Source organism: Anopheles nili, chromosome X, assembly GCF_943737925.1.
Source record: "Anopheles nili chromosome X, idAnoNiliSN_F5_01, whole genome shotgun sequence".
NCBI lineage: Eukaryota > Metazoa > Arthropoda > Insecta > Diptera > Culicidae > Anopheles > Anopheles nili.
In genome coordinates, this window is record NC_071293.1 from 3403318 (window position 1) to 3421363 (window position 18046).

The following is an 18046-nucleotide window of genomic DNA, read 5'->3' on the forward strand; positions in this document are numbered from 1 at the left end:
GCCCGATCGTAGTGCCCCCCCCCCACCGTTCGGGGGAAAGGAGAAGGGGGGGGGGGGGTTAGGGAAGGGGGCGTTTGGAGGGGCTCGTGCAGGTGGAGCCTGCCAGTAGAGGTGATCTCCCTCCCGTTGGTTGGGTCCTGCACCACGATGTCTTCGTATAAAAGCATTCGAGGGGCCCTAATTGCGCTCAGTAACTCATATCGTGCGCCCCGGACGCACACACGGTGATCAAGAAGGGTGATCAGAGCGTGAGAAAGAGAGAGAGAAAGAGAGAAAGAGATATAGTGCAAGATTGGGTTGTGTAGAGTGCGTGCGTGTACAGTTCCATCTTCTGAGGAACGAAAAAAGAATAACCTACAAGACGGTGATCTTCGTGAAAAAGCGTGTCCTTACCATCTGACGTGCGTGTGTTTGAGTGTCAAATCTGTGAGCTGTCACGACCAGTGTGAGCTGAGGCGAGACAACTGTCAGCGTAGAATTCTGAGCCAAGAATTCCACCTTCTGCATCCATCGCCGTGCTAGATCCGACAGAGAGAAAGAAATGATCGCCTTCAAATTGGTAGGTCTTGTTCGTCCTGTAGTGCGATGTCTGGAGGTAGATTCTGACGTTACCTGACATACCAAGCCGGGTGTCGAAACGCCCACACGTTAACCAACCTCCAACGACACGTCAATGTACGAGCGAATGGAGAACCTGTATCGAATGTGGTACCAACGCCCAATTTAACACTGAGCCACCTATCAACCGACGTGCCCAAAGCACCAAACCCTACCGAACAGCGGCACGGCGTCAACCTTGAGCGTTGCGCAAAGATCGTGTCCGCGTCCGTCAGCCCAAAAGGGAGGGGTTCCACTTTCACTTTTCAAGAATGCTGAACAATCACCGTGGCGGTCGTTCGCGTGGCGATCCGAAACCGAACGGTGGATGAGGGAGAGACCGAAGTGAGGAAGAAGAAAAATACTACTGCTCGCTGGGTGCAGTGCGATTAACACGGGCACCTTCACGCGAAGTCCTGCTGAGGTTGGGGTTTGAGATTCTACTCAATAGCGGCACCCTGCTCGGTATTTCCTCGATCAATTGCCGTTGTCAGGCTGAAAGTGTGATTTTTTTTATTCGCTTCGTTTAACGAGACTCCATGTGTGTAGCAGTAGTGTGTCACACTCTTAAGTGTTGTACTCCGAAGGATGTACTTCACATTGACAGGTCTTTGACAGGTCAGCCTCATCAACACTGGTAGCGTGGAATTTGAGAAAGCAACTGTGGTAAATACACTATTATGTTTACCCTTGAGAACCTTGAGTTCCTTCAGCACGTCATGACGTGTAGTATAAGTCAAAGATGGCGTCCCATTCCAAATGCCACACACTAGTGTCACGGACGTTGGCCGGTTTCGGTGCCCGACCCGCGTGCGGTCGGTTTACGCTTGTCGTTTTCCGGCAGCCGTACCACCACCGGGAGCCGATTATGTCGAGCTGACATCTCCTTCCAGTCCACAAAACGCCCCTGTTTCGTGCTGAGCCCGTCCGGTCCGGTGTCTGGGGAGCAAAAATCGCTGCTTCCGAACGATGCGGCGATCCACGGACGAAAGCCAATTTCCGGCCTCGCGGAGGATGGCAATGTTCGGGTGGGCTCAGAGGTCGGGTTGGCTTAGCGTATCGTCAGGACATCGGTGACATCATCGCGTTTCCAGCCCCGTGGTCCTCGGTTTCGTAAGACGCTTACTGATGCTTGCACATGATACGATTATCCCTTGCCACCGTACGCGAGACCCTGCCACCGTCCGACGACTCTCCGAAAGCAAAGGAAATCGAATTTATCGCCGTGCCGGCTCAGTGCCCTTTCCGGCTCGATTTCATGCCCCGCGTTTCTCGGTACACTGGCCGACAAAGGCTAGTGGGAGGGATGGAACGAGAGAGAGAGAGAGAGAGAGAGAGCGAGAGAGAGAGAGAGAACGACGCTAATAATAATTGACAGTTTCAACCGATGGCCAATTCGCTTGGAATTTGCACGCGCAGTAGTACTGGGAAAACTCTTGCTTCCCAAAACAAAAAACGTTGTACTTCCACAGCAGCCGAGTTGTTTCTCGATTGCTGGACGGAAGCGGAACTCCCGACAAACCCCCTCGCTAGGGGGCGCTAAAAGCACCGTGGAAGTCACACAACAAAAAAAACAGGGAATGGGATATCGATCGGAACTGGGGCGTGCGATTCCGGTACCCGTGCGCCAGTTGGCGTTCTTTTTATAACTAGCTGTGGGATTTTGGTCTTGCTTCCTTTCGGTAGCAGCCGAGCTTCAACAGCAGCGGTTCGGTGGCTTGGTGGTGCAGTTCGCCTCCGGGCACAGGTCCTTGCGAAAGGATATTCGCTCCCCAAGAGCACCGGTCGGTTGCACAACAATGCGGCACACATTGTGGCTACCTGCCGGAAATGGGACCGTGGGAGTAGGAAACAATTGGCCCGAAAAATGGCAGCTGGCGAGTAAGAGAGAGAGAGAGCAAAAAAAAAACGCGCAGCAGAAAATGTCGCCCACGGCAGGGAGTCAATAAATAATGATTTTCGGGAAGCGAAACTCAACCGTACCGGTATGCTAGAGTCCCGTGGGGATGCACGTCCGTTTAGCAGAAATTGCTCGCAATGCGGGCTTTGGAACTACTTTGCCCCAAAATGGCGCCCGAAAACAGATGCTATACATTGTGAGAGCTGCACCGAACGGGAATGAGACCATTCGGAAATAGGAAAGCTTATGTCAAACGTCAAACAAACGTGAGTTCCTCCAGTGGGGTTGCTCCTAGAACAGCTACTCTTTCTACTTCTGCTGACGTCTATAAAGCGCACTATAAAAGAGTGCCATTGCCGGGCAATAAAAGCCATTTTTGCTGGAAAGGGTAGAACACGAGCATTCAGCGCAGAACCCTGCTCACGGATTCGTGATTTACGTGGCAGGTCTCCCGTCCCAACTTCTACTCCAGCCTCCATTAGCTCCTTGGTGGTGCGTCCTGTCGATGGACCGCTCGTAAAACTTTACCCCAGCTAGTAAAGTGCGATATTGATTTTGTTGGATCCTCTCCAGCGAACCGTGCGACTTGCATGCACGTGAAGATGCAGTCCAGCATGAAGCATCCACCATCGCTGCCATGGAGATGTGTTGCCAGCACGCCGCGGTACAGATCACGACTCTGGGTTATTGGGAAAGTTTCACCCAACCGCGGTTTGCCGTTCGCTTACAATCAGGTCAAGGCGCGTGGAGGATCGCATCCATCTTGCAACGTGCACGTTCTGCACTCTGCTGCTCGCCTGTAGTACCAGCCTACGCTTCTGCGGCCGAAGAAAGAGCAAATGAACCCGAAACTTCCGATGGGGCAGAAGTTTACCCAAAGGCGAGGCGTGAGAAAAACGTGATCGAGATTTTAGGAGGAGAAGGCTCGTTCTCAGAATGCGGGAAGTCGAACCACCAAATGGAGTTGGAAATTAGGTTGCGAAAGGCTCGCCTCCATCAAGTAGATCAACTTGCAGCCGTGCATAGCGCTAAAAGGGGTGATGAGAATGGAGCTGTCGGGGGAAATAAAGCAAGAGAGAGAAAAAAAAATGGCGGCTGTATGAAGTCACCGGAAGTTGGCAAGCCGAAGGACGCGTACGTGCCAGTAGTGATGCTTGGGGAGATGCGCTAGAAGTCGTTGAATCGCACGGAATCAGGCGTCCTCTTGCGATGCGGAAGCTGCGGCTGGCCGAGAAAGTTTGTCGGTTGTTCCGGTCTCGGGTTCTCGGCTTTCCGGGAGACTGGGACGTGTCCGAGACCGGGTCATGTTTGTCAGCCTGAAGACCCTCAAAAGCAAACACGCCACACTAGAAATCGTATTAAATCAGCCAGAGGTTCGGGTGTTCTGAGGAGAGCGAGAAAGAGAAAGAGAGCGAGAGAGAGAGAGAGACGATGCGTGGCACGTCTGCTCGCAACGGCAATGATGATACACTCTGTTTGGTGAGTGAGACTGTGTGGCTAGCTTTTGCGCTTTAATGGCTTACGTCCGAGTTGATGGAAAGTTCCGACGCGTTGTTGGCGTGCCTTGCGTGATATGTTGCTAGGTCGGATTCGACACTTTACGCCTCGGGTGGTTTCGTGAGCGAACGTCCACTCCAGCAGTTCATCTATTCTCATTCCACTCAGCCCTGCAAGGATGGCGTCGGTGCGCCTGGTGCAATGAATAATAATGATAAAATTGATGGACAATCATTTTCAAACGTGACCACGTCACAAGCATGTACCGCTAGCTCTGCAGGAACAGTAAGGTCTATCAATCCGCTCTTATCCTAAGGGCACGTGCCGGGAATGGGCTGAGACTTAGCTTGGTTGGGGATTTGTTGCTTAAATCGATAAAACCCTTCTATTCGCTGTGCCTGTTGAAAGCAGTGTGATGCTCACTCTCTCTCTCTGTCTCTCTCTTTCTCTCTCTCTTTTCCCAGCTGGCTATCGCCACCTGCCTGGCAGGCGTCATCCTCGCTCAGGACTACCAGGAGTACCGACAGGCGCCACTCCGGATCGGTACCAAAGCTGAGGAACCCAAGCCAACGCCGGTACCCATCCTGAAGCAGATCAACAGGTAAGACCTGGGTGGTATTGGTGTTCGGTGTGCTTTCGCACCACTAACTACCACTGACATCGCTTGTTTGTTGAAACTGACAGAAGAGGAACTGCCTCGTTCGGGTGAATTAGCCTTTCGGGCGACAATTATGACGATATTTGCGCCGTTTGAGGTGCAACATTTTTGGAGGGCGGAGATACTTGACCGGAGCTCGTAACTGCATGTCCCTGATTTCCTTCTCACCACGACTATCACCCCATCCTCGCAAGGTTGACATTAATGCTCCGATGAATGCTAAACGCATGAACAGACCGTGAAGGGGTCGAGCTAACATTCTCGCTTGCAACACCTTCACCGCTCAGGTCGCCGTTCCACACTGTATCATTCTTGTGGTTTTTTTTCTTCTTCTTTCTCCCTTTCTCTCTCTCTCTCCCTCTCACTGTTTTTTCCCACTCTCTTTTTCCTCGAAACTCCGTTCGCTGGCGATGGAACGATTTTCCGGTTCCGCTGGAATGCGCATGAAATTTGCACAAATCGAAATCGAACACGCTTTAACGAACTCCTCCACATCCCGTGTTACACACCCACCCCCACCCCCCCACACATTCGTCGTATCCCTCCCCCTTCCCTCCTCCTCCTCCTCCTCCTCCTCCTCCTCCTCCTCCTCCTCCTTCTCCCTTATTTCGTGCCTTCCTCGCACGGCGCAGTGATCGCAGCGGTTACTACCGGAAGCGATGCTTTGCCGCAGTGCGAAACAACTGCAAGCTGCGTTCGGGGGCGAAAATTCACTCCAAGTTCGTCCCCACCGGGGAGGCATCCCCTGCCGTTGGAAACGTCATAGCCGAAGGGCAGCGGGTCGGTTCGGGTGGGGTGAAAAAGGCGTTCCCCAAACCGTACCAACAGCTGGGACGAGCGCGTTAGGCTTGCTGGGATGCTTTTCCCACGGCCATGGTCACGCTTTTGCGTGCCAATCACACACACATACGTACACATACACACGTACACGCACTTACACGTACACCTGTTACCAATGCAGTGCCATAGAGAACGTTTAGACGTCAGGGAAGCAGTTCCATCCGGGTTGATAGAACCTCAGGCATCCCAAAGAAAAAAACGACAAGTACAAGAAACACCTTCAGCGTACCGTGACATCGTCACTGCACGAACACCAGCTCCCAAATCCGTCGTTAAGTCGCCAGCTGTCGAGTTCAATAAAAAAAAAGAAACCACCACCAAACTGCAACCACCTTCAAGGTAGGAAACACGCACGACAAAACGCTTGAAAAGTCCGCCAGCGATTGAATGGTTGAGCGATGTGTCAGCTTTAAGGGCACATTAGTCGATTGAATATGGCTTCGGTGGAGGATGTCTTCTCGATTGGGTGGGATTTTCCGAGCTTCCTCCCTATCCCCCTCCACCCCCTGATGGAGGTTTCGGGCCGTGATGTGGACCAAACGAGCCGCAGGCCAGTTGTTACGGCCAGACGGGCGTTGTTAGCGATGCGCTTAAAGGAATCAACTTTGATTAAAGGAATGTGAGGTTGGCCAAGGTCGAGTGTAAGGCATTTGGACGCACCGTGTGGTGGAAACCGGTAGTCGGAAAATCCCCCGTCTCGATTGATCGGTGTTCACCCGCGGCACAAAATTGCCACCCCACGTGGCAGCGAAAAGGGACACTCCCGATGCCGTCCGAAGCTCGGCCATCCGGTGGGTGAAGTGTTGTCCAGGGGGGAGGGGTGGAATGGGGGTGAGTACCCCCTTCCATCCCCTTCCCTACCCACCCCAGGATGCCCGGCTTCTTGGCGAATAAATCAGCCGACAGCAAAACCGCTCGCAGGACCATCGAGCACCATCGAGAGCCTGTTTCTCATCATTTCAGCCTGCCCTGGGCAGCGAGAGCTTAAGGGCTCGCCAGCTCACAACCGTGGAATATGCGGCCACATTCCCCCGCTTCTGTTCCCCCTCTCCGCACCAACCCCCACTGCCACAGTCTGTGGCAGGCATTATGTATTTGCCATCGGTCGGCGGCTGCAAGCGGTTGATTTATTTCGCTCCGCTTCATCCTAGCGGTTTGCCGGCGTGCTTCGGTGCTTCGCCTTCGACCTTCGCCTATTGTCATCGCGAGTGGATGGACCAGCGATGGCCAAGGGAGCCCGGTTGCCGAGGGGACGAAATAAGAAGTAAGAAAAAGGCTCAGCGAGCCAGAGGAGGAGATGGAACAGAAAACAAAATAAAAAAAAAGAAGCGAAAATATTCACCGTCATTTATCCTGATTCCATTTCCGCCCGGCGCTAAACGATTCCGGCTTTTGCTTTCGGAGCAACCGAGCCTATGAAGAGGATGGCTTGGGTTGTGAAGGGTGGGGGGGGGGGAAGGAAGGAGAGAGAGAGAGAGGAAGAGAGGAAAGCGGCCAATGGAGCCCATCCGCTTCGGTGAATGCTTCGACCATTTGCTTAGTTTATTGATTGGAAAATCAATATGGCCGACCGAGAGGAAACCGAGGTGATAGGACGAGATGTTGGGGGGGTGCTTTCGCTCTTCCGGCTCATCTCTCTACCCCTCCCCCTCCTCCCACACATATACACGCGTGTGTGTGCGTCGGCAGCTCGTCAGGAAATTTGTTTGTGTTCCCTCTTTTGTGGTTGATTGTTCAAAGTATTTGTTCGAATAGGGGCAAGCTTTTCTACGAGGTCTTCCTATACTCTGCGGTGCAAGTGCTGCCCCCTGGCGAGGATGCGAAGAACTTTTCTCGTATGGTTCTCTCCCCACCCCACTAGCAAAATCAATGACGATGATGATGATGATGTCCATCAAAATGCCCGTGACGAGCCACCCTTGGGAGCACTTTCGCGAACGTGAAGCAAGCGAGTGGGCCCATTTTGGGGATTTCGGTGAACTACTGGTGGAACAGTGTGGGAGAAACCTTCCCAACCCATCGATCACGTGTTTGTGGGACCGTGGGACGGAAATTTTGAAGCCCAACGATTTGCGCAAATGGTGCAGGTGTTGGTTCTGGTGACCTTTACCGGTTCGGAGTTTAGGGTTTTGCAGGATGGGAACCATTCAGCTGATCAGGCCTGTCATCCTCCAGGAGGTTGTTTATGTTTTCTCACCCGGCTCTCTATCTTCTGTTCTATTTTTCATCCCTCTCCTGGTTCGCAACACCTCCCCATACACTCCGTTCCCTTCACCTAGACACAACGAGGACGGTTCCTACACGTACGGCTACGAGGGTGCAGATGGTTCGTTCAAGATCGAGACGAAACTGGCGACTGGCGAGGTGAAGGGCAAGTACGGGTACGTCGATGAGACTGGAAAGGTGAAGGTGGTGGAGTACGGGGCGAACAAGTACGGTTTCCAGCCATCGGGTGAAGGTATCACCGTGCCACCGCCAACTCTCGTCGACGAAACCACCGGCAAGGACGATCTCCTCGAGGATGACGATGGAAATGTTCCGGTAGCACCGCGCCTGCAGGTATGTGACCCGCGTGACACCACGCATTCTGACCATTTCGCTAACCCTGAGCATCGGGATTTTTGCAGAAACATCGACCCGCCTCGAAGCCCCGCTTCCAGGAGGTGCCGATCCAGCAGCCCCACCACCAACCCGCCCAACAACCCCACCACCACCACCACCACCAACCCCAGCACCAGCCTCAGCAGCGCCAGCAGCAGCAGCAACCGCAGTACTACGATTACGACGAGCAACCTGCTCCAGCACCGCAACCCAAATTCCAACCAGCCCCACAGTACGTGCAGCGGTCACACTTTGGTGCAGCTCCTGCCCCCGCCAACGGTCCCATGCCCATCCGCGCCCAGGTCCCGAATGCCGTCCCCGTGGACGTTGTGTACGCCCCGAAACAGCTGCCCGCTCGTCCTGATCACGAGTTCCGCAACGTTGGCCCGCAAACCTTCCCGGGTGCTGGACCTGAGCCCAAGATTCGCTACTCTCAGCCCTCATTCGCACCGTCCGCTCTCCCGCCACAGCACACCCCGAAGTCCGCCAATGTAATGCCCTCAGCATGAGCTCTCCTCACGCAGTTCCCTTTTGTCCTGCACGCCATTCACACTCCTCGCTCTCTCTCTCTCTCTTTCTTTCGTGTAGCCCGTGCCCCCGCAGGTTGGGTTCCCACAACCCCGACCTCAGCCAGCCGTGTACCAGCCGCGACCTGCCCAAGGTCGCAGCACCAGCGTGCTGGATCAGCTGGCTAAGGACTACGCGCTGCCACAGGGTGGTGCAGCACCACTCCACGACATCACCTTCGGCTACTACTGAGCTGAGATCTCTTCTACCCCGCACACATACACCACAACACCTACACATACGCAAACAGCCTGAGCCCTCATCCCAACCCGGCTGTCTGCTCGCCTAAATGCACGCACGCGTGAAGAACTGACGTCCGTAGCCATAAGGTGAAAACAAACGATCGAAAGAGCAAACAAACAACAAAAAAACACGAAGGGAAAATAATACAAATTGGTCTTACATATGGTTAGCGGGTGTCGTAATATGCCGCATCACTCGCGTCGCTTCGCATCCGAAACAGTTCCGGCAGCTCGCTCTTGCGTGTGGCGCTCAAATTGCTTTCAGGTTTGCTTTTTTTTTTGGGGTTTTTTTTTGTTGCTCTCTCTTCTCCTTGCTGCTCCTCGTGGAAAGGGCGTGTGCCGTCGCTCCAAAGGAAGCGGGAATTTAAATCAATTGCTAGAGGACGAAAAAAAACAGGGTCCTTCCGGTGAACGGCTTCCGGGCGTGGCGCTTTCGCTGAAGACCCGCCGGTCGTATGGCGCGACCTCTGAACGAAAACGGGGCCCCTCGTGACGTGAAGGGAAAAACAATTTTCCACACACGCCCACACACACACACACACACCGTACCCGAAAATGGTGATTACGTGGTGTAATGCGTCGGTAATAAAGTTTTTGCCAGCCACCCAACACAACCGGCCCCTACCTCGGGGGTCGCTCAAGGCCAGCCCTTAGGAAGGGCTTATTTATTGTTTTTATCTCCCATCGCTGGGTGGGATCGAAAGCGAAAGGCAATCAGTGGGGCGCGCGGGTGCGAGCACATGTGCGAGCAGATGGGCTGGATGTGGCGGGCGAACGAGCGAAGCAAATAAAAACCCAAGAGCACGAAAACGGCAAGAAAACGAGCGAAGAGCAAAGAAAAACAAAATGAAGGGACGTCCCTGGACGGTGTCGGTGCCGTCAACCCGGAACGGCGTTTCGCGGAACCAAAATGACGAAACACGGACAGCTCGGTGGGTCGTAAAATGGTACTGTGCGCTTGGTGCAGTATTTTCGTGGCCAGTTTCTTCACCACCATCCGAACCGAACGGAACGTCTCCGGTTTGGTTTGGATGGGGAGGGATATAAATTGAACAAAAGCCCCGTACCCGTGCACCGACAATTGACTGTGACGCGAGCGCGTGCCCTGTCTCTGGCTGTTGGTTGGAGTAGGAGAAGGTTAGCATACTTTCAGCCATTCTGCAAAACTGCCCGTCATAAATAACGGCAACTGGGCTGACAAACCGGGCAGCTGGCCGGGCGGTGGTTGAAAGTTTGATAAATTTATATCTTTTTACGAGCGCAAACCATCGGGAAGGGCGAAAGGCGCGTCTCGGTCGTTTATTGGCCACTTTTGGGTTCGCTAAATGGTGCTTGAAATTAGGCACCACACGATGCACGGTGACCGAACCTGATGGGCCAGTTTTACGGCACCGTCCAAAGGCGAACTGGTGCCGATTTTGTCATTTTGTGGGGGCAATTTTAATCCCTTCGTTGTGGCTGTGTTAGAGTTTTCCGATGGCAAACCGTTGAGATGAACGCCGTGGTATGTTTTATTGAACACCGAAATCATTCCGCTCGGTTCGCGTTCGATTTATTCCGGCACGCAGCCGGCTTGATTGGATGGATTTCGAGAAGCGAGCTCCATCGGAAAATGGGCCCCTCGGATATATATATGGACGCGTTTACCTTTTGTTTCGAACCGTGTAAGTATGACGAGCGGTGGAGATGGAGAGAGAAAGAGAGAGAGAGAGAGAAAAATAAACCGTCAAGCATCCTTGAGCGAAATGGTATTGGAAATGGATGTTACTTCGACACGCCACACGTTCCACCGTGGACACGTGTGTATGAATCGAGTGCACACACACGCATACGCACACGTCTCGTTCTGAATGGCAAACAGAGTCGCTGGCACACAATAACGGCACTGATTTCACAATGAATGTATTCAGTCGCCTACGGAAGAACATCTCGAAGGTAGTGCTAATTGAATTACACGGCTCACTCGCTGCCGATGTTTCGATTCTTCTGCTGTGTTGCTGCTGCCACGCCTCGGCATTACTCTTGAGAGCTATCGAAGCGGATGAGATAGAATTTTCGCTCATTCCCCTTTAGCACGGCCGCCTACCTACGAGCTTCGCCATATGCAAGGATGGCCGGAATGGGAGCAATACGAAGAGTGCAAAAAAAGGATATACACAAACTACACCCAGCATGGAGGTTCCATTTCCTTCTTCGCATGGTTTGTACATGAGTAAGCGCTCGTACGATTGAGGATTACGATTGAGAAAAGAGGCGAAGCAATTTGTCAGATGCCATTGAGCGTCAGATGGCCTCTTTCACCTCGATGAGGGTTGTTGAATTATTTGCGCCCCTTTTTTACTCCAATTTGCATTATCACGTGCGCTCAAATGAATCGCCCTTACGCGAGCTTTATTAGCGCACTCATAACGTTCAATTCATTCTGATTTGGACGAAGTGAGAAGTACGTTAATAAGCAAACAAAGTCGAAATGAAATCTGATCTGTGAAAGTAAGAGAAAAAAACCCGCAAATAAACAACCCCGCTCGGGCACGAGCAACTGGGCGCCTCCATCGCGTGGCACGTGAAGTACTGGGCGCCTCCATGTGCTACGATAAACTACTCCATTACTACTCAAACACAGACGTCACTGTGGGAGGATGACGGAACGGGGATTGTACCTCACACGGAACAAGTTAATCCGATCAGCTTCACCGGAGCCGGCGATGTTTGGTGAAAAAGCCAAACCCCATTCCCGGGGCCCCGGAAAAACCCGGAAGCTGGTCGGTGGTTCGGAGTTTTCGTTGTTGGCTCAAGCCGGAGAGGGGCTCACGATCCAGACGGACGGCCGAGGTGAGCCGGAATCACCTGTCAAGCACCCGAGAAGTGGTTTGAAGTCGGGTGAAAGCGTAAAGCGAGGCAAAATGGCGCCCGCGTGGCAATTATACGAGCCATGACACCAAATTAGAGCAATTAAAATCTCATCCCGGCGTGAATGAACCGGCAGCACGGAAAAGCGCGCCTAAAGAGGGAAAGAGAGGCATCGTTCGTTGGTGCCTTTTCCCGCAGCTGTTTTCCTTCGGCAAGGTTCGCAGGAGTGAGTGTTTTAATCAGCGACCGCGCGGTGGCTCCCGGATCGTGATTCGGCACGAACGTGTAATCCCACGCGAGCGGCTTGTTTGCTTTTTGGGGTTATTAACCATCCCGGTGATATGCAACCGTTGTATTAAAGAGCCAGGTAGGGCGCAGAACCTGAGTGAGAGCTCGGTGCGGCCTAAGCTGCTAATGAAAGTAACGAGTTCAGGGTAACGAGATGGCTTTTTTCGATCGTGTTCTTTACCTCTCGCTTCGAATCTCTCCTTCTACATTTTCTCGAGCTTCTACAGGGTGGATTACGGACCACGTGAAGCGTCCTGCTATGGTAAAGTTTTCCATTTCGTTAAGCTCCAGACGCACACCAGGATATCCACGGAGAAATGGCGCGTTGTTAACTATCCCACTCATTGCATGTGGGAATTTTATTTTCCTACACCTGTAATAAATCCTCGTGAGATAGACGGACAACCATCATGCGATGTAGTTTATTTATCAACTACCAGTCGTTAATTTGCATCCCGTTTTCCCATGCTGTAAATAACGCCACCGACGGAAACCTACCAGCTCGGTCCGGTGAATATTAATTAGAACCATCCACCGAGGCACTTTCCCCGGGTGATGTTGATAAGTTACCGTGCCTAACGATGCTGCACGCGGCTCAACGAGGCGCATTAACGCTAGTCGACCCTGCTTCGAGTGCAGCACTTCCTTTATGGCGCGTGTGTGAACGCGTTTGCTCGATGCTCTCGGAAAAGGACCTTCGGTTGCGACATGATGACACGCTTTTCCCCGTACCGGTACGCATGGGATGATTTGTAGCAATACGCTTTATCGAGCGGCAGCGGAAACTATCTCAAAACCACCAGCTCTTGGTGTAGAGCGTGATTACTCAGCAACTGTGCGTCAAACCAGGCGCCGATCGATTAACGCCAGGGAAGCAACCCATTTGCAACCCGTGCCAGAATCGATTGATGCCAACGTTCCGTTTGGTGGGGCAGAAAATGTGACTTCCTGCTGTGACCTTCAGAGCATGAGGACTCAAAACCTAGGTGATGGAAGGCTAACCGAGCCGAACGCATCCCCATGGCGTGGCTGCAAGCTGGGAGGAAAATCGCACAAATAAATCGAGCAGTAAATTGGATGAAACAACGCAAACATATCTATAAATATGCACAATCCATCATCGTACAACGGATTGAAATGGTTAACATAGTTACGGTACCGGTTGGGTGCTACGCAACCTTCGGATTGGCAGACGTAACTTCATTACGGCTTTGGATTAATTGAATCACTTTAATAACCTTTGCGTTTCATTAATTGGATTTAAATTTTGTAACCAAACGTGCATGCTCAACATTTCTCGTCCACACGCACGCATGCACGCTATGAATAGAGACAGTTTTCATCCTCGGTTGGTGTCCAAAAATGGAGGAAAAGAGGGGAGTGGACAGGGGGAAATGTGTGTGTTTTCATTGCATTCCCTAAGGTGCAGGAATGATGCCTGAAATACGCATCAAACCGAATGTTTGTTTTCGCACATTAATATTTATTGCACCTCCAGGTCACCCTTGAAGCTCGACCGTGGAGAGTGTTGAAGTGAGGAGGAGGTGTAGGGGAGTTGTGGAGGAGCAGTCAAAGAGGAGCGGGAAAGGGAGCAAAGCCGCAACTTCGTTCGCAAATGATGAGAATCCGAACCGGACCCGGTTCGCTCGGACTTCAAACCAACCGCAGGCGAAACGAATAATTACGGAATGAATATTTGATTCGGGTTCAGCATCAACACCGGGCAGGGTGATGGATGGGTGTAGGTGAGACGTGCCTCCTTTTCCTGCCGTCCTGGAATGCACCCCTGGCCCCACCAGCACCATCCCACAGCAGGACGAACCCAAGCGACAGCTGACGTTGAAGGTAGTAAATTAGTCGAAGTGAAATTTAATCCTTTCCCGTTCGGTTCCTTACGAAAACTTTCCTCTCTACCAGCCCCTAGCTCGAGCTGGATCTCGCGGGGAGGTGGGGAAGGGTCAAAGGCGCCCTTTTCCTTCACCGTGCCACCATCTTCACCCTCTCTAGCTCGTAAAGAACGACGGGCGGAAGATCGAAAGCGACAACTCGGCGGGATCCGATTAAGCGGTGGCCCCATTACATTGGCCACCGCGTGGTTTCTTTCCTCCCGATTTTATTCCTTCCACGTGCTTTCTTCTCACTTTCGCACGCTTCACGGGCTGTCGTTCCGTTTCGCTTTCTTCGCAACCCAAAAAAAGCCTGCATTGGGGCTTGGCCGCTGTTTGCGCTCTCATTAGGGCGATTAGCAGCCAACGGAGCGAAAGTCAATCCACGCTTACAGCTTTAGCAAGGATTTCTACTTTCGTCCGATGACATGCGTGTGTGTGTGTGTGTGTGTGAATGTGTGGTGGTTGGTTTTCCACGAGCTTTGCCACTTTCGCGTACAAGAAACCACAGAATGGGATATTTCCAGGGGAACGAATAAAAAAAAACACACTCACACGCAAACACACAGACGCAGGAAAAACGCACACCCAGCAAAGGACCTCCCATGTCTCAGACTCCGCGCCCTTACCGCACTCGCAAACCTGAACGAATGTAATCAACTAATTGGATGTTAATAGGGAAGCGAAACTGTGAAAATCAATACGGCAAGGGAGCACACAAAAAAAGAGAGAAAAATCGGAATCGTATTGCGTCAGGAAAATGGATAGCCCTTTTGCCTGTGCTTACCCTTCTCGGGCCGCCACCGGAACTACAGAGCTAATGGGCAGCGTTTCGCTTAGCCAGCGTCGTCTGCGCCCGGAAATGTCCTTTTTGTTTCTGTTCCAGACATTTTTCACGTTACGTTGTTTGCTGTTTGCTTTTTTTTCCCCAGCATTATTCCATGCTTCTCTCACTCCCTGTCGTGGTGTCATCGACGGCACGTTCTTAGAGCACCCCTTTTTTTTCAAGGATCGGCTGAAACGGTACCACAAGCTCCCAACGGACGCTGAGGACGGTGTGGCAGCATAATGAGCGCACCGCCATAATTATCATCTCGCCCATCTCGACCGCCATCTTTAAGCTTTTCCCACCGATGGGGGAGGTCGGTGAGGCGAAAAAGGGATCCAGGAGCGGCACTTCGGCGCCTTCGGTCGGGCTTTTCTTCACGCTCGCTTCACGTTCGGGAAGGGCGCCACGTCGACCATCGTCACTCGCTTTCTTGGACCTTCCTTGGCTACCAACCAAAGCGTGTGACCTTGCCGGGAAGGTTCGCTGCTGACTCATGCGGAAGAAGCACAGGGATCACTGGGAAGGGAGCAAGATTTATACCCGTTTGACTCGATGCCCGAATTGGCCAGCGGCCCAAGTGCAGCATGGCCATGGGAGTGTAAGAGCGCAAAGCGACCTCTAGCGGACGAGAATCGAACCCACAAATGGGTTGTTGGGAGCGTTCGAGGCGAGGTTAGGTGTATGGTAGAGCCAGTGCGGAAGAAACGGTAATAAATCGGTGTCGTGTTCGCTTCGATGTTGCACACCAAATGGTGGATATTTCAAATGAAAAAAAAAAAAAAAAACAACGCATGTGGGTGTTTTCCACAACCCGGAAAAATCTCTCCCTTCCACCGTTGGTGGAGCGTAAATTATGGTCTGAACGTTGTGCAAAGGAAGCTGGCATGTGTGAGTGTTGTTCACGTCCACACGGCACCCCCTTTTACGACCACTTCCGGTTCCAGGGTTTTCCACGTGCCATGTTCCGGTTCCGTGGAAGGAAAATGGCGCATAAAAACCACACACAACGATCCAGACGTGGTAGGTTTGCGCGCGTTCGCGTTTGACCAGTAATTAAGATAGGATTAATTTCACTTACGAGACGCCCATAAAGGTCGTCCTGTAATGGCGGCCTTCACTCACCCGATGGACGAGGGTGGGCTTTTTTATTCTTCTCCTCCAGCAAACCAATTAATTACGGTTGGTGGAGGTTGGTGCGGAAATCAAAACCCCGACGCTGCCACCCTCTCGGGAGGGTAAATCCGGTTACACATTGGCAACTTTCGCAACCCGGTTGGCTCGAATTGACCAGGTGCGAAAACTTTCCACACTCTCCGTTCGCAGGACCGCTCTAGTGGAGGGTGATCGAAGGGTGGGGTGTAAAACTAGTTAGCACGGTCAAAGTTCAGCCCGCCTGCGTGCTGCCTCGAGCTCCGATAGAGGGCTTAGAACTGCATATCATGGAGGAATGGGGCGTTGGTGGGTAAGAAAAACTTGCTTGGGAAAACTTCAGCCCCAACGCCGGTCCGAAGAGTTACTTAAAGTCACCCGAGGCAAGTTAACCCTCTTGAAGGTGGGTGACTAGCGGACGGGCAGAGTGGAAGCTCGAGAGGGTTGTTTTATTATTTCTATTCATCCCTCGTACCGCAATTCGGACGAGCAAGACGAGCGAAAAGAAAATTCCTACAGCCCGACCATTGCCTGCCCATAAACGGCTGGGGGTTGAGATTTTATTTCCATCCCGTTGCCTTCCGGAATGGGTTCGAGATTTTCAATATTGGCCCGAAAATATGCCAATCTACGCTCGCGTGCAGCGAAACTCGCACAAATTGGGCCTCTTGCAACCCTTGGGGGTGGGGGTTTTCCACGAACTGTATTATCTTTTCTTCATCCGGTGGCTCCAAATTAAAGCACCCCTTTTTCGGTTAGGGGTTGTTTTTTTTTCTCTCTCTCTCTCTCTCTCGCTCCCCAAGGAATGGGGTTAAATCAGCTGACGGACGAGGAAGGGCAACTAAATCATCTCCTCGCAAACCTCCTCCTCTCCTCCTCCACCACACCCTCCCCGGGGGTATGATAATTGTTCGATTATTGCGGTCAAGCGACGAGGGTAGTTTAATTGTGACGTCATGACCCGAACATCGACTGCGTTTTCGAGAGACATAGTGTACGAATACAAAAAATAGCATACAGCAGCTGTCGGCGTGCCAAGGACCTCACCATTTTCCTCTCTTTTTTTCCTTTTTTTCCTCAATCCACCCTTCATACACGACTTTACTACAGGCGAATATAAAACGAAACATTACCGCACTGAAACGGACCGTACTGGCAAAGAAGCAGCAGGGCAAGGAGGGAGAAGAAAAGAGAGAGAGGGGAGAGAGGGACGGAGAGTAGAGAATGCCAAAAACGGGTGGCTTTATCATGGCTTCGCTGTGAATCTCGTAAAATGCCGTTTACGAGGCTTATCGTGATTCCGGCGGCTCGGACCCTCGGTCCATTTTTTTTGTGATCCCCATCCCGAGATTCGCCATTTTCTCACCACCCTTGCCTGCTCGATTTCCTTAAACCACCCTCTCCGACCGTTCCTTCACCGACGATGCGGCGTCTTCATGAATACGAAAAAGTTTCCACCGAGCAAAGTTATCATCCGCTTCGTCCAGCTCAGAGTTTTCGCCTTCTTCTGGCTTCCCAAGGTGCCCCAAAGGCATGGGCCCCCGGAACAAACGCTGGCAGCGCGTTGCACTAATGACGGAGCCTTGCGCGCTCGGATGCATGCCTTCCGGGAAGCTCGTTTTTTTTTCCCCCGACGGCGTGCACTGACAAATCCCGTGTTCGCTCGCGCCGCTTGCGACATTTTGTGCCTGGCAGCTTGGCAGGAAGCCGAGCGTCTGTCATCGAACATGATGGATTGTGGCAGGACCGGAGGACGGAAGATGGTGGGAGAAAGTGAAGGGATGCATGCCCTGCTGCAGTCCGAACGAAATGAGAGGTCCTGGCACTTCCGTGTGGCATGATTTATTCGTCCATGCGAAGCCTCGAGAGCGCTTCCGGGGCGTGTAATAAGAAAATAAACGCCACAATTTGTCACCCTCCCTGTGGTGGAGTGGAGAAGGATGGGGGGGATGAATGTGGAGTGATGGGTCGGTCCACGGAGAGGGGTTGCAATCAGGAGCTGTGCGCGCTTCTGGTGGATCAACGTTTTTGAAGGAGAACGCTTACTTCAAACCTTCGTCACGCCGGAAGTCGATTTAATGAAGTTCGAAACGCTGCGAGCGGCCATTCAATGGGTAAAGGGTTAGGTAGGGGTGTGAGAAG

General features: G+C 52.4%; 1 protein-coding gene across 1 annotated transcript; it reads left to right on the forward strand.

The window, feature by feature from the left end:
- The first annotated feature begins 216 nt into the window (after positions 1 to 216).
- On the forward strand, positions 217 to 9065 carry LOC128728287 (tyrosine-protein phosphatase non-receptor type 23). The gene is made up of 5 exons (XM_053821908.1): positions 217 to 559; positions 4459 to 4595; positions 7772 to 8051; positions 8120 to 8584; positions 8682 to 9065. The coding sequence occupies exons 1-5, from the start codon at positions 542 to 544 to the stop codon at positions 8850 to 8852; spliced, it is 1071 nt and encodes a 356-aa protein (XP_053677883.1). The 5' UTR covers positions 217 to 541; the 3' UTR covers positions 8853 to 9065.
- The last annotated feature ends 8981 nt before the right edge of the window (positions 9066 to 18046 follow it).